This window comes from Cottoperca gobio, chromosome 3, assembly GCF_900634415.1.
Source record: "Cottoperca gobio chromosome 3, fCotGob3.1, whole genome shotgun sequence".
NCBI classification, from domain to species: domain Eukaryota; kingdom Metazoa; phylum Chordata; class Actinopteri; order Perciformes; family Bovichtidae; genus Cottoperca; species Cottoperca gobio.
The window spans coordinates 15,261,875-15,276,327 of NC_041357.1; the positions used below are offsets into that span (position 1 = coordinate 15,261,875).

Sequence of the window (14,453 nt, forward strand, 5' to 3'; positions counted from 1 at the left end):
TGTGTGTGTGTGTGTGTGCAATGCTGGAAGAGCTAGGTCCAGTCCCTTTTGTATTGTGCAAAATGATATCTCTGCAGTGTAACCGTCTCTATTACAGGGGGAAGAGATTGTCTTACCCTTTGGATTTGCTTCACAGAACACAACAAATGAGCTCGCTATGGACTCAAAGCGCCTAACCCTATCCACAAGAGGAGACATTACAGAGGTAAACCATAAGACAAGAACTCTAATCATTTTAAAGAGATATCATTTAGTGATTACCTCAACCTAACTGATAATCATAACTACTGTCACAAGACTCAAAATAAAACCAGGGACCCTGTTAGAATATTCCTAATAACACCAGAGTCAGGATTCAAACCAAATAAAAGGGTTTAATCTATATTCTTGCAAGAAGGAGCTCAAGCTTATTCATACATAGGATGATCAAACTCACACATATACAGGTTTGTGAAGTCTGCTGTGTTGCTCACCGGAGCAACTCTCCCAGCCTCAGTATTTATACCCATTCAAAGGGACAGGAAGTCATGAAGAGCTTCGAGGTCAGTCTTCCTTTGTTCTACAAGATGGGGGTGTACAGTAAACACAGATGTTGTAATCAATTTAGGTCCCAGACGTGCTAATTCAATTGACTGAGGACTGTTATTAGAAAGAGCAGTTCACCTCCTGTCCCCTGCTGTGTTGAACACTCAGTCGTTCCTCCTGTCTCCTGCTGCTGCTTTACAATCAGACCCCTGAGAGGTTTCCATTTCTATGCTGGATTAGTTTATTCAGCAATTTAAATTTGATAACTAATAATAAAAAATACATTAAAATAACAGATCCGTTACATACTATAATCATTGTTTATTTTAATGCATCCATTTCACAAATCTTTACAACATATACAGTAGATATGTCCTTAACAAAAATCAACAGGTGCTCATGTCAGTTTCTTTAATTTTTGCATTTTATCTAAGCCCTTTGAAAAGTTCTGTATGTCCTTGAGATGTGGACAATTAAAAAATTCAGGAAGCACTCTGGATTGTTGCAGAAAGTGACATAATCTCTGTCATGGAAGGATGTGGGACAAGCACACAAATGGGTGAAGAAAAAGAAAATTATTAAATAAATTTACAAAACCAGGTTTGCACTTTGTGCATTTTTTAAGATCACAACTGCTGCAGATGTTGTGAAATAGTTTTTACAGAATACATTGGAACAGAAGCAGGAAAAATTAAAATGATACAATTGTATACAATCAACTTCTACATAGAAATGAGAGCAAACCAGTTTGTTTAGCTGTGGTTGGCAATAGTTTCTATTATACATTATATACACAGGTAATTATGCAACAGGCAAGGTTACAGAAATGCCTACAAATTACTTTTGTACAGTCCATACTTTCACGTTTATTATATAATTCAAGACTCCCACCACACCGAAGGAAAGATATGAATAAAAAGTCTCCGTATAAAAATAGGAACATGTACACACAATGTTTGATGTTTAATTAGCAATGGAAAATAACCACAATTCCATAATTATTTACCTGCCAGTGTAAACGCAGACACATCAATCTCGTGCCCTAGGCGGCTGGTAATACTGCTGTGTGGGTCTTGTGGGTCGAGGCTGTCCATCTCCCCCACGGCGAAACTCTAGTGAACTGTCGTAGTAACCATCATCTTCCTCCTGCCATTGGACATTTGATATGGTTGTGATGTTACTGTGGGTAATCAGATTAAGATGTCATTCAAATTTCATCTTTCCTCAACCCACTTGAGTACAGTTTAATTCATTATTTAACAACCACATTACGATCTTAATGATGAAACAGAAATTCTATCAACAGGTTTTCTTTCTTCTTACCAATATATCAGCAGAAAGAGGTCTGATGTTATGCAGCAGGATCTCTTCACAGTTTCCATAATCACTAAACACAACCACAGCCGTGGAGCCTGATGGATGCACAGCATCTATTCTGGCATGGTAGAACTTCGCGCGCGCACACACACACACACACACACACACACACACACACACACACACACACACACACACACACACACACACACACACACACACACACACACACACACACACACACACACACACAAATAGAAGTCTTATTATTTTAATAAAAACATTTCCACAAGTTAAGACATATTAATGTCAATTAAATAATTATGTCAATCTGTTGTCACTAACATATTTAGTTGTTAATTGTCATTTTTAGCAGTTACTGTTGACAGTTTACACAGAATTAGCTCATTTGTGTAAGCATTTAATTGGTTTTCATTTGAGTGTAAATTCTCTAACTTGACATATTTGCTCCAACAGCTATTGCTATGTTACCAATCTAAGAATGACATACCTTGCCATCCTCCCAGTACAGTGCCAGGCACTGGTCTCCAGGTTTCCAAGCCTGTTCCACAAAATGACTTTTCTCTGGTCCACGAGCTTGGACATGCCCTTTGCCTTGTCCTAGCCTTCTTTTAGGTCCTGGGTTATTAGAAGTGTTTTTCTTTGGGGGTGGGTCCCTGTTGGGTGGACACGGTACAGTTGTTGGCTTGATTGGCCCAGTTCTTTTGTGTTCCATATCTCCATTTTGGAAATGAGAAGGCTCCCCTGTTGTGATTCGAGAATCCCGCGATAACCCCACTTCTTGGGATGACCCTGAGCTTCCTCCCCTCAGGTTAAAGTTTGGCGTCCCGCTGTCCCTTTGTCGGTCAAGGTGGTCTGAGTTTGGCCGGTCAGTCTTGCCCTTCCTCCTGCTGTTGCTGGGTTCTTCAATTCTGTCTGTACTTTTACTATTTCCTCTTCCATCGGGCTCACTGCCTGCAGGATCAGAGAGTTTAGATGTGGGTACGTTGTCTCTAAATCCTCTTCTGTGAGATGGTCCAGACATGTTCCCACCACCACCGCCGCCGTCTCCATTTCTGGATCGTTGGTGGTAAGAACCACCGAACTCCACCTGCTGCTGAGGTTCTTTTGAATGTATGAAAGTACTCGAGAAGGTTGAAGGAAAAATCTGCTCATCTCTCGTCTCTCTCCTGTCATTGTGCGATCTGTCTGATGTGCCTCGTGACCATCTCTCCTGGCCCTTCCACTGCTGGGCTTGAGTTGACGTTTGGGAAGGTGTGTAGTTAGAGAGGGGCTCTTGGCCAGGTTTGGGAAAATCAAAGTCCCTGTGGAAGCGAGGTGGTCTGTCATTCCTTTGTTGCCTATGGTCATTATGCGAGGAGAACTTGTTCTGAGATGCGTCTTTGGAGTAATAGTCTGAGTTAGAGAAATTTGCTTTACTCTCATGGTACCTCTGAGGTGTCTGGCTCTTTGGCTCTGAGAAAAAACAAAACAAAAAAGAGCAGTGTCATCAAATTTCTCAAAACTATAGTGGAATAAATAATACAAGAAACATCAACAAGAATACAGTGCCACATTATTGAATGAAGATTAAAGATCACTAAAGCATAAAGAGAACTGCGGTAAATAAAAGATCAAAATATCATTAACAGAATTACCAAATCATATTATCCATGATCAAACACAATCATACATTGAAATACGTGGTATATAAAAAGGTCTGTTATCGCCCACTTTTAATTACAGTCCAGCACTGCATTGGTTTTCCACACCAAAGCTGATTTCAGGCATTTAGAGAACATGACTTAATTCCCCTCAGCTTACGATAGCCCAATGCCAGATGTCAGATTCAAATCGTGACTCGGTCTATGTTGGCGTACTGTTATTAAAAGTACATTCTTATCAAAGAATTGGCTTGGAAAAATATACAAAATCATATTTAAAATCATAAAATGTTTTTTTCCTAAAATAAAATAAAATGGTTTATTTTCTATGGATCAAGAGAGGCACCAAGGCAGTTGAATGAAATCCAGAACATTTCACTTACCATCAATGGAGAAAACTCCCATTTTGGATTCAAGAAAGTCAAAAAGAGTGCTTGGTCCAGATGGCCTTCCGCCTGCTCCCTCCTCCTCATCTTCATTTCTTGACCTGCCTCTTCCTCTTCCTCTTCCTCTGGCTGAAAAGAACCCAAAAAGGTTATTATTTAGACCCAATTAAAAAAGTTAAAATTGCTGAAACTGGATGTTTGAATGTGTACACCTTCTAGCCCAAGTGTCTCCACCTTAAGTAGATATGACAAAGCTCTCTGTGCATACATATGTGTTATAAACCTGAACCCCACTGAAGAAACAGTACAGGGACACATAAAGGTTCCCTAAACGGAATTCAGAGCATATCTATGATTGAGTGGTTGCCTCCACAGAGCTCTCAAAATGGCGATGGCTGAGCCATGTGAACAATGCAAACCGCAACATTGCTGACAGAGCTAACAGTTTTAACCTGGGGGGAACGTTTCTACGACAATGCTTTGCATCGGGACTGCGTTATCAGCGGTAACTGCCGTATGCGCAGTGCTGAGATGGCAATTAGCAAGCTAGTGGGGCATACACACACACGCGCGCGCGGACTCACGTGCACACATGGCTGGACCAGCTACGTAAACAAAGCAAAGAGAAGCTCGGATTGAAACACACAGAGGGAGACTTCATTCTCTGCTCAGAATTCCACTATATCTTTACAGACCCAATCGTTTTTTGCCACCAAGTTAATGCTCTGAATGCCGTTAAAGAACCTTTAAAGATTACATGAGTTTGTAAAGGTTAATGTTCTGTAGCTGACTCAAAAAGGATTGATGTTTGCAGCAACAATATCAGTCGTTGCTCACAGTTGTTGTACCACATGCGGGAGGGAAAGGCAGTAGTTAATTCAGTGTGATGGAATATGTTTCAAGTCACTGCAAGTTGATTTTCAGAACTGAAACAACTACAAAACAATGACTGCAGGTAAAGTAGAATATCCATCTGAAACCTTAGTGTGCTGGGGAAAACAGTCCGCAGTAAAGTGTGTATGCAATTTGTGTTAAATGGACTAAAACAAGCAAAAACGCCAATGTAGATCTTTAACTAGGCTGTAGGTGATTTTCACTGCATTTAAAAGGACCTCCACATAACTCCCCCAATCTCACTCTTACTCTGTAGAAACACTAAGTGTCTCAGGCTATGTGCCATTTTCTCAAACCAAAGCGGGGGGCAGGCGTGTGTGTGTTTGTGTGTAAGAACCTCTGGGTTGGGGCTTGATAGATTCAACCGGCTCAGGGCTAGGTCTGCTCCCAGAAGATCCAGTCAGAAGGCAGTTTAGTGCCACTTCAAGGTTGTTGTTATTATCCATTAGCGCCTGCCGAGCATCCTCCCTGTTAAAGCCCATCTCCATGATGTCTCTCAGAGCACGATCATCCACCTACACAAAAGGTGGATAACATAACATATTAAGGGAAAGAACAAAAATAAAACTGTATGGAGAAGGTATAAAATGTACAGGGAGAGGGGGGAAAAGACCAGTGGATGAATAATGGTGGTTTGGTAATATTAGACACAGATGTACGGTTTGTTGGGACAAAAGGAGAAGAAATGACCCACAAAGAACCTCCCTTTTTAAAGTGGACCAGACATGGAGATCACTTTTGAGTTTTGTCCTAGGTTGGATTTGTGTGCATTCAAAATACAAACCATCATTAATTCATTCCCAAGCCAAACACTATGATATCCTGTTCCATCCTATTTATGCATTCAGCCCAAAGCTGGCTGAGTTCTGCCTGGAAGCTGGCGGGTCAACACACAAAGCTAGACAAATGGACTGCCACTTGATTGGAAAAAGCTGGCCAAGCCTCCAATTCATTTAGAGTTCTACAATAACATAATCAATGCCTCACCTAGTCTATGAGCCATGAACTAAGACTTCAATTCAGACGAAAGAAACCAAAGAGGAACACAGTACGAGTTCCAACCATTACATTGCTGTATTACAATGAATGGAAGCTTCAGAAATGTGAGGTTCAAACATCATTTCAACAAAAGGTGGCTTTCATACCTGCCTTATGTTAAACAGACTTGTTTTACAGGTTTGGACAAAGTTTTCTCACCAGCTCTCGATAGTTTCCATCTTGTCTGCTTTCAGGTCTTTCGATCCAGTCTTCTCGTCTCCTCTGCTGGTAAGAGTCTCGGCCCCGGAAAGAGGAAGCAGCACTGGATAAATTACTGCCTGCATTTTCTCCACCACCAAACGTGCGCGGCCCCTAACAAGTAAAACAACATGAAGATCAATACAGATGCAGCACTGGACAAAGCAATAAAACCAACACAAGAAACAAAACTTTGTAGTTGACAATGTAATTAGGATTTTTAATTTGAAAAGTTACTCGAATGTCAACAGCAATCAAGGTTAGGATGGATGTCAATACGGGTTCACCTTCACTTTTAAATGGCGGCCAAATTAAATAGTTTGTCCAGAAATTGCAATCAATAAGAGAAACAGCAAATCAGTTAACATGGTAAAAAGGAGTTGTCCTTTTACAATTAGTTGCCTAAGACAATTATAATATAGTATTTTGATTGAGTCTATAAAACACAACGTATTTTGAGCGTAACAAATGTGATTTACAAAATGTTTAAGTAGCTCTGTAAAATAATTAAGCACCTTGTAGTTACCATAACCATTTCCAAGATGTAATGAAGACCCATGATAAGGGTTTACATACCTCTTTGGTCTTTGCCACCTCAGCAATAGCTGCTGTCCGCTGCTTTTCAAACTCATCATTCTCTTCAGGACTTTTGACCACATTTTGACTCTGGAGGGTCTTCCTCTGGTCCAGGTCTCTGCTGTCTACTTCATCCTTCCTTTCACACTTCTACAGAGAGCAAATAGAGAGAGTCAGAACATGTTCTCAAAAAGCTCCTCAATCATGTATAGCTCCTGAAGAAAAGAAACCGTGCACTTGACAATGTCCACATTTTGTGGAATTACACTAGAAGTACAACAAAGTCGCCCGGGGTGTTTGAGTTACACACTAAGATTATGTTGTAGCAACCAACAGTAAGCCAAATCCCAAAGCTGCCTCCCAGCTCCCAATCAATGTTTTGATACTCTACTGTGAACTGTATTATAGTAACAAGTGACTTGGAAGAAATGAGATGGAAACTCAACACTTCCTGCAGCTGTTTCATGACTGTAAGTGATGATTCAGTCAAGAGAAGTGAGCAACAGAGCATTTGCAGACCTCGCTGTGGAGAGTTCACAATTTATTTTATTCGGTGAAGATAAATGTCTGTGAGTTCCATAGATTTGCCAGGCTAAATCAAGCCATTGGCACAGGGCAAATTGATTATGGAGGGGCAAGGCAGATAAAACCAAACCTATCTGCACGCATAGATATCATTAAGGTTAAGTGGCAATTGATAATATGACTAAAACGTGCATGCTACTTTCTTTCTATGCTCTCAAGCGTGCCCAAGCAAATGTTTTGGACTCAGAATATGAGGCAAATAATTATATTTTCTGATGAGCTGTAAACTAAATTGAACTCTTCAGAGGAAACCAAATGTCCAGTGAAACACAGAGCCAAGGAAAATGCATGGACAGATTTAAAGAAAATCTGCTCTAGAGAGCCAATTACCCTGGAATAGGATGTTATTTATATTTAACAACCCTCAGCAGACATCCAATCAACACTAAATCTTGGAGTGGTCCAGGATTAGAAAAACATTCACACTGTAAATCTAGAGAATGCTGAATGATAATTCTAAATGCTCCTCAACCAACTTTACAAAGCTTGAGCAAATGTAAAAATCCCAAAATGTTGCATGATGTATCCCACTCTGAGGCGTTGATCTTTGTGGGCTAGGGTGTATTGACTCAGTATCAGTAGTTTTTAAAATGAGAAATCATGTTGTAATGTGCAAAATGTGGAAGATTTCAAGTTGCTTTAATAGTTTTTGAGGACATTAGGAATTGAGCAAAACTGTGTATTAATATCAATTGTTTGATAACGTGATGCAAGTGTCTATTTGGAGTATAATGTATATATTTCTGATGGTGCAATTTAGAGGCCTGTTTATCTCTTCTCATCTTTTATACCAATTACCATAGCATTTCACGTGAATACTGTACAAAGGAGACACTTCCACCACATATATTTTTAGAAGGGGAATACTGTCATACTGTGTGTGTGTGTGTGTGTGTGTGTGTGTGTGTGTGTGTGTGTGTGTGTGTGTGCGCGCGCGCGTGGTAGGACAACAAAGCAGAATTAAAATTCAGTGATGCATTTTGAAGATTAATTTCCATAAAATTCCATTTTCCTGATTGTATTACTTTCGTTAGTTTGCCATTTTAAAATCATGCCTATAGTTTATTGTTTTCGTCTGGTGTTTATGTCAAAAAAAGCACTTCTTTTTAATTAATTTTAATATTTTGTCATTTTAAAAGTGCACTATCATAATTAATATTATCCTTACCTGACCAAACGGCACAAAGGGAGGAGGTCCACCTTCTGCTCCAATGTTACTCCTGCTGTGTTTGGCCAGACTCTGCAGGTTGAATAGTAAAAGGGAGATCATCATTTTTACAAACTAAGAACATTTGCAATCCTATCAAGAGTAATAACAGATCACCTCTGGCTTTTAATTCAAATTTAAAATCCTTACAAACATATGAATCCCACATTTTTTAGCAAAAGTAGCAGAGCCATCATTAAAAAAAAATGGACTCTTACCCTTTGTAGTTCCCATTTCTCCACCATGTGATAAACCTCTCCTCCAAGGACAGAGATTTTTGAGTCATCGAGCAGCAAAAGACCATTTCTAACCTGGACTGTACCAAGGAGCTTTACCTTTGTTCCAGGGGGGGTATTAAGACTGAAAAACAACAATACATATGTATGTATGAAAAAATGCTTAATATGTAAATTGTTTAACTGACTGTTAAATGTTAAACACATTTAAGGGATTAATACATTATAACTGCTCATACCAGGTCCCACACCCTATTGCCTTACCCATACCACTTTATAAATGACATGGAGCAGTGCCAGGGGATGGGTGGCGAGGCTAGGAGAGACTATTAATAATCCCAGCTGCTCACCCATCCTCATGGTAAATTAAAAGCCCCTCTATCTCATCAGGCCTGATAAGGACTCTGCCTCTCTCATTAAGAAAGCACAGGGACTTAGAGGGATTTCCAGCTACTGATGCCGGATGCCAAAGCAACAATTAGGGATTTCACTCCAAACCTCTGGGATGGATGCTGTTCTCATGATAGCGGCCAATGCAACAGTGAGGCTCCCTCTATCCTCCATTCAATCACATACAAGCACTATTCACAATCTAATCAATGCTTAATTGTCATCCCTCTATATCACTGTCTCACACACTGAAACGTCCTGTAATCCATCTCATCCTTCTTTGCCACTCACTTACGGCCTCACACACACTAAAGCGGACACTTTCATAAGAGACACTAACCACCGCTGTTGGCAGCGAGTGTGCGTGTGCCGCTCATAAAGAGGGGATTTGTTCTGTTCTCTACTCTCTTCCCATCAGGAAGTCAAGGCCCACATTCTGGCCACTCCACCTGTACAGACTGGCTAGTCACCATGGCAGCAGTCACCAAGGCCACCGTTGCTGGGATGGAGATGTAATTAAGGCTTGGAATTGTTAGATCGCTGCCACCATGTGGAAATTGCAGATAAAGGGAAAATTGAGGCATGTGGTGGGGATGAGAGTGTTGACAAGGAGGTGAAGTGTGTGTGCAGAATCTCCACATTTGCTTTGAAATATATGATGAGCTGGCTTAATGACAATCTGCTTTGCTTCCATGTAGCTACAATAAATGCATTTCTTTACCAACAATATATACATATTTTTTAAACAACACAACTAATGTTATTTCTTGTATGTATTAATCAGTGATATTTACTTCCCAGGCAATAAAACTGTTATATGGGTACCTGATCTTAGACAAGTGTTTAAACTCCAATCCAACACAGGTGGTATGCCCATCTGTCATTTGTAGACGCAGCATTCGTGGCGCGCCTTGAGACTCCTCGTGGTCTTTAGGAGCTGAGACGTTCCTCACCTTCTGCAACTGAAGAACACATGGACCTTCCAACTGTCCATGTGTAAGAAAAACAAAATAATTATGGCTTAAAAAGGAAAACCAGCAGCATGCGGGGAGGATTGAAACAGCTAAATATCGGTAAAAACTCTATATCTATGAGTATTTATCAATGGTTACGCCAAATTAATTCTGACGCATACCTGTGTAAGTGCAGGATAACCTATTTCTCCTTAGTGCTTCATAGCTTATTTTTAGATTCAGTGAACTTTTTATTTAAAAGCATATATCACATCTATCCTCTAAAATAATTATTTCTAGTTCTGAGAAAAGAAACCTGTAACATCTGTAAATGTAATCTACAAACTATACTACAGTCTGTATGTAATGTAATTATGGATGCTCAGATGGCATTCTCTCTGTTAGACGAGAATGAGTGTGCATCCTGTGATGATGCCTGAAGGGAGCAGGGGTTAAGCTCACATAGAATTACATGTTTCAGTCTTTTAATATTTGGAACATTTTGTCTTTAGTTTTACAGTTGAAGAGGCAGCTTTTGGATCCTTTATTGTCAGTGTGTTAGGGCCATCTAGTGGCACTCATTGTAACTTCATGTCAGTAGCACATCACTAAGTCTCACATTTCCCACTAAGTTTCATAAACATAGCATTGAAATGGTTGTATAATAGTTTGTGTACCACTCACCTTATCAGTTCTTCCACTATTGATATCCGGCGGTAGAAATTTTCTCCCAAGAGGCCTGAGGTCACTCTGCAAATGAGATACTGCTTAATTAAAAATGACAAATAATGTGCCAATCATAATGAAAAGGAATAATGCAAAAGAGTAAGCATTAAATATATTTCAAAAAATGTGTTTACCTGCACTGTGCCTCATAATAAAAATGACTCTAATTATTTGCATGTTAAGGGGAGGCCTTTCTACCCTCAGTCCCAGAAATCAATTGGAAGCAGACAAGTAATCATGCATTTGCACTATTAGGCAAATTGGCCTATTTATTATATGCTGTAATTTTGATTTACATGCTTTTTATAACAATCGTATTAAAATTAAAACAGTTATACATTTAAAAAAATAAAATTATAATCCTGTTTTACTGCAGTTGACAATATCTCTGAACATAGCTTTTGTATTTCGCCAGTAAACCTAAAAAAGGAATTACTTTTTTATATTTGTGTCACAATTACAATACAATTATTTCAAAAGGAGAAAAAATGGAACTATCTAGTAAAGCAACAATAGCTTCCAATTAATCTTTAACTACTTTCACTGATCTAGCCCAAAGTTGCTGAATGTTGGTTCAACCAGATATTTAGTAAGTCATAATTCAGTCTGAGATCTTGGCCAAAACTTAAAGGATCAAGGCCTTTCAAGTTAATTTAACTATTGTGTGTTCTGGACTTGTCTGCTACTGCAGGTCAGGTAAGCAGCATCACTGTCTATTTCACAGAAAAGCATTTCCAGTTCAACTGTAGACTGTGGTTCTCAATAATAATTATAATTACAATTATTAACTAATCATAATGGCTGCACCATATGTTGTCTCTCCATGCCATGAAAAGTAAGTGGCCTCATATTCATTTCTGATATCATGTTAGGAGTGGGGCAATGGACAGGCTGATCAAAGAGGATAAAGGAAGATGCAAGATAATCTTTAGAGCTGTGGTGACTGAATATGGAAAGAGCAGATGCTGGGTCTGCCAATAGTCAGTCATACATAATTAGCAATAGGCTCCATAATATGCTTTTCACATAAGTGTAATAACACTAGTAGCTATATCAAATATGCTGAATTCTTAGAAGAGAATGAATTTAACACCCAGTTTAAGATTGTGTGAAAATAACCTTGTCTATTTCATTAGCGTGTATGGTGGTTGTGTTTGTAAGTATAGGCTTAAAAAAAAGCTATGGTCTAATGAATTACCACAACATTTAATCATTTTCTACAACCGTTTACATTGCACACCCATTGCTGAATACAGTATCCGCACACTGCAACATACATACAGAGCAGACTGTTGTTGAATTGGAATAACGTTTATGTAAAACTTGGAAGGATTAAAACTTACATCAAGTGCAATACGAATAATGTCATTCTGAGTTATTTTCTCAGCAGATCCTTTCAGTTCTGCTATGCCTTCATCACTGAGGTACCTGTAAGATAGTGGACAAGGTAGAGAGGGAAGATGATGAAGTTGGCAGAATTTTCAGTAGTAGGCGAGCATGTTTAAGTACAATAATGTTCAAACATTTTAAAACTTCTAGAGGGCATCTACCCATGACATTCATTTAACAATAATTATGCTTGTAACGTTAGACAATTATGTTCAGTTAACCTCGAAACGAGACGTTTGAACAATGTCAATAATTTTATATAAATGTGTTTCACCACGTGGTGAGACTTCATTTTGGGGCTATTATGTATTTGTTTTAAGCCGGGAGGAAAGTCCTCAGTATTTTAGATAAGATATATAATTTGTCAAAGCAGGACAACATCAGAAGCACAATTAAATGTCTCTAAATTTAGAAGAATCTGTATAATATAAAATTACTAACTGGGTTTCATTGCATTAGCATCTGAGAGATACTGTAAACACTGTAGTAGGGCCCATACCATTAACAAAACCAGAAAATTGGAATGGGATAAATGTTAATATTTGGCTGTTTTGAAGACGATGGTGGAGTACATTCGTGCCGTTGGTAAATATATAGTTTCGTTACCGCAATGATGCGTGTAAGTGGGAAGTTCTGACTTTCAAAACCGCTGCAAGTTTTTTTAATTGAGCTGATATTGGCGCTCATTGACCACCCCTGCATGTAACGTTATTACTGCTTATCGGTTAACGCAAAGTGTAACGTTATCATCAACAGTTTGCGTTATGATAATGGTTGGCTAACTGTGTATTAGCTGTAGCTAGCTTACGTTATTTACCTCGCTAGCTCGTAGTTAGTTAGCCTTTTCTTCAAGCAAACTAATAGCGTTGCCACAATCTGCACACACTAAAGTGGTCGTGTGTACTTTGGAAACATTCGTGCTCTCATAAAACTCTATTGTAAATGTATAGCTAATGATTAGTGTTGTAAACCAACACCAATCTGGCACCTCATTGAGTTAGCTAGCTCACTGACGTTAGCTACCATGCTACCTACCAGCCCTCTTTGGTCAGGGAATCTGTCACATCAGTCATTTTCGTCCACACTGTAGATGTGTAAATACCAACGCCAATATGTTTAAAGTAAGCACACCTGAATAAAACTATCTGATTCGGTAATACATATCCTCCTAACAATGATAAAGCTCGCTAATGTGAGTATTGAACGACTCTACGTAATTTGCGTCACCAACTGAGACGCGGTCTACCCGTATGGAGTGCCGAGAGGGTCAAAATAAATTTCCCCGATTATTTTCTGAGTGGCATTTTTTTCATCGCTAGTGGATAGTTTGTTAACATGGGAAACTTTTCTTACTGGAATCATTTCTAAACTCATGGCCATGGCCACTCATGGTCATTTTGTTAAATTAGTAAACTGTCCTATGTCCTAAATGCAGTTGCAAATTATACAGTCAACTAGAATATTATTAAGGAAGACTAGTCTGCCAAAATAAAATAATCTCAATAATTTAATTAATATGCCTTTAAATGTCCCAAATTAATATAAAAAATAAATGTAGGTATTACTAAAATACAATGTGACAAACTGACATTTATGTATTGAATTTTCTGTATGAAATATACTTTATTGATTTAACTTTGTATTAATTTCCCTTTTATACATTTATTTACTAGAAAATGTCTTAATTAATTTTATTTTGAAATATATTTATTAAATGTATGCATTTATTTCTGCATTATTTCCCCTTTGTATTTCTACGACTAATTATTTCCCCAAACTTATTTATTTCTGTACTATTTTATTTATTATTCTGCTTCATTATGCACATACGGGGGCTGTCATTGAAAGTGTGTCATGGGGGTCAACTCTAGCTTTTTGGTTGACATCAGAGTGCATAGATTATGAATCCCACTGCTGTTCCAGGCAAGACCTGCACTAGTGTAACATTAAGCACCAGGATTGTAATACTGATACCTCTGTAGGCTGTGTCTCAATTCAGGGGCTGCAGCCTTCGCGGTCTTTGGAGGCCAGGATCGCCGTATACCGCGAAGGCTGAACCGAGCGGTCCACGAAATGAGACGATACTGTCTACGGGGGACTTCCTGGTACGTCACCAGTTGTTCACACACAGTTGACGGCTTACTTTCACATTTGTTCCCAGAGAACGGAACCAGAGATAATACTTTTATTTTCAATCATTATTGAAGATATGCTTTATCACCGGCGATAATGTATTTTAGATACATCAGGAGACACCAGGGGCTTTATTGTGGCAGCCCATCCAAGTCCAGCAGCAAACTTTATCTGTAGGCCTATATACTGTAAATGTTATACTGTTTTATAATACTTTTGTTTATAATAATCCCTCA

General features: G+C 38.9%; 1 protein-coding gene across 2 annotated transcripts; it reads right to left on the reverse strand.

Annotated features, from left to right (window-relative positions):
* Positions 1-791: 791 nt before the first annotated feature.
* tdrd3 (tudor domain containing 3) lies at positions 792-13,339 on the reverse strand. 2 transcript variants are annotated; one of them, XM_029428555.1, is made up of 13 exons: positions 13,120-13,339; positions 12,039-12,123; positions 10,654-10,719; positions 9,842-10,002; positions 8,609-8,750; positions 8,352-8,423; positions 6,599-6,748; positions 5,984-6,136; positions 5,124-5,301; positions 3,890-4,021; positions 2,354-3,318; positions 1,849-1,974; positions 792-1,671 (listed from the first exon to the last, which is right to left on the reverse strand). In XM_029428555.1, exons 1-13 carry the CDS (start codon positions 13,155-13,157, stop codon positions 1,555-1,557), a joined length of 2,385 nt encoding a protein of 794 aa, XP_029284415.1. In that variant the 5' UTR covers positions 13,158-13,339; the 3' UTR covers positions 792-1,554. The 2 variants fall into 2 exon arrangements, with proteins under 2 accessions (XP_029284415.1, XP_029284417.1); XM_029428557.1 differs by having other exon boundaries at positions 792-1,705; positions 13,120-13,338.
* Positions 13,340-14,453: the final 1,114 nt, after the last annotated feature.

Excerpts from the sequence above, each read along its gene's own strand:
- tdrd3 (XM_029428555.1), bottom strand. The coding sequence starts at position 13,157 with ATGACTGATGTGACAGATTCCCTGACCAAAGAGGGCTG. Across the intron at positions 12,124-13,119 it reads TCCCTGACCAAAGAGGGCTG|GTACCTCAGTGATGAAGGCA; the intron begins GTAGGTAGCATG and ends ACTATCTTACAG. Across the intron at positions 6,749-8,351 it reads CCTTTGTGCCGTTTGGTCAG|AAGTGTGAAAGGAAGGATGA; the intron begins GTAAGGATAATA and ends TGCTCTCTGTAG.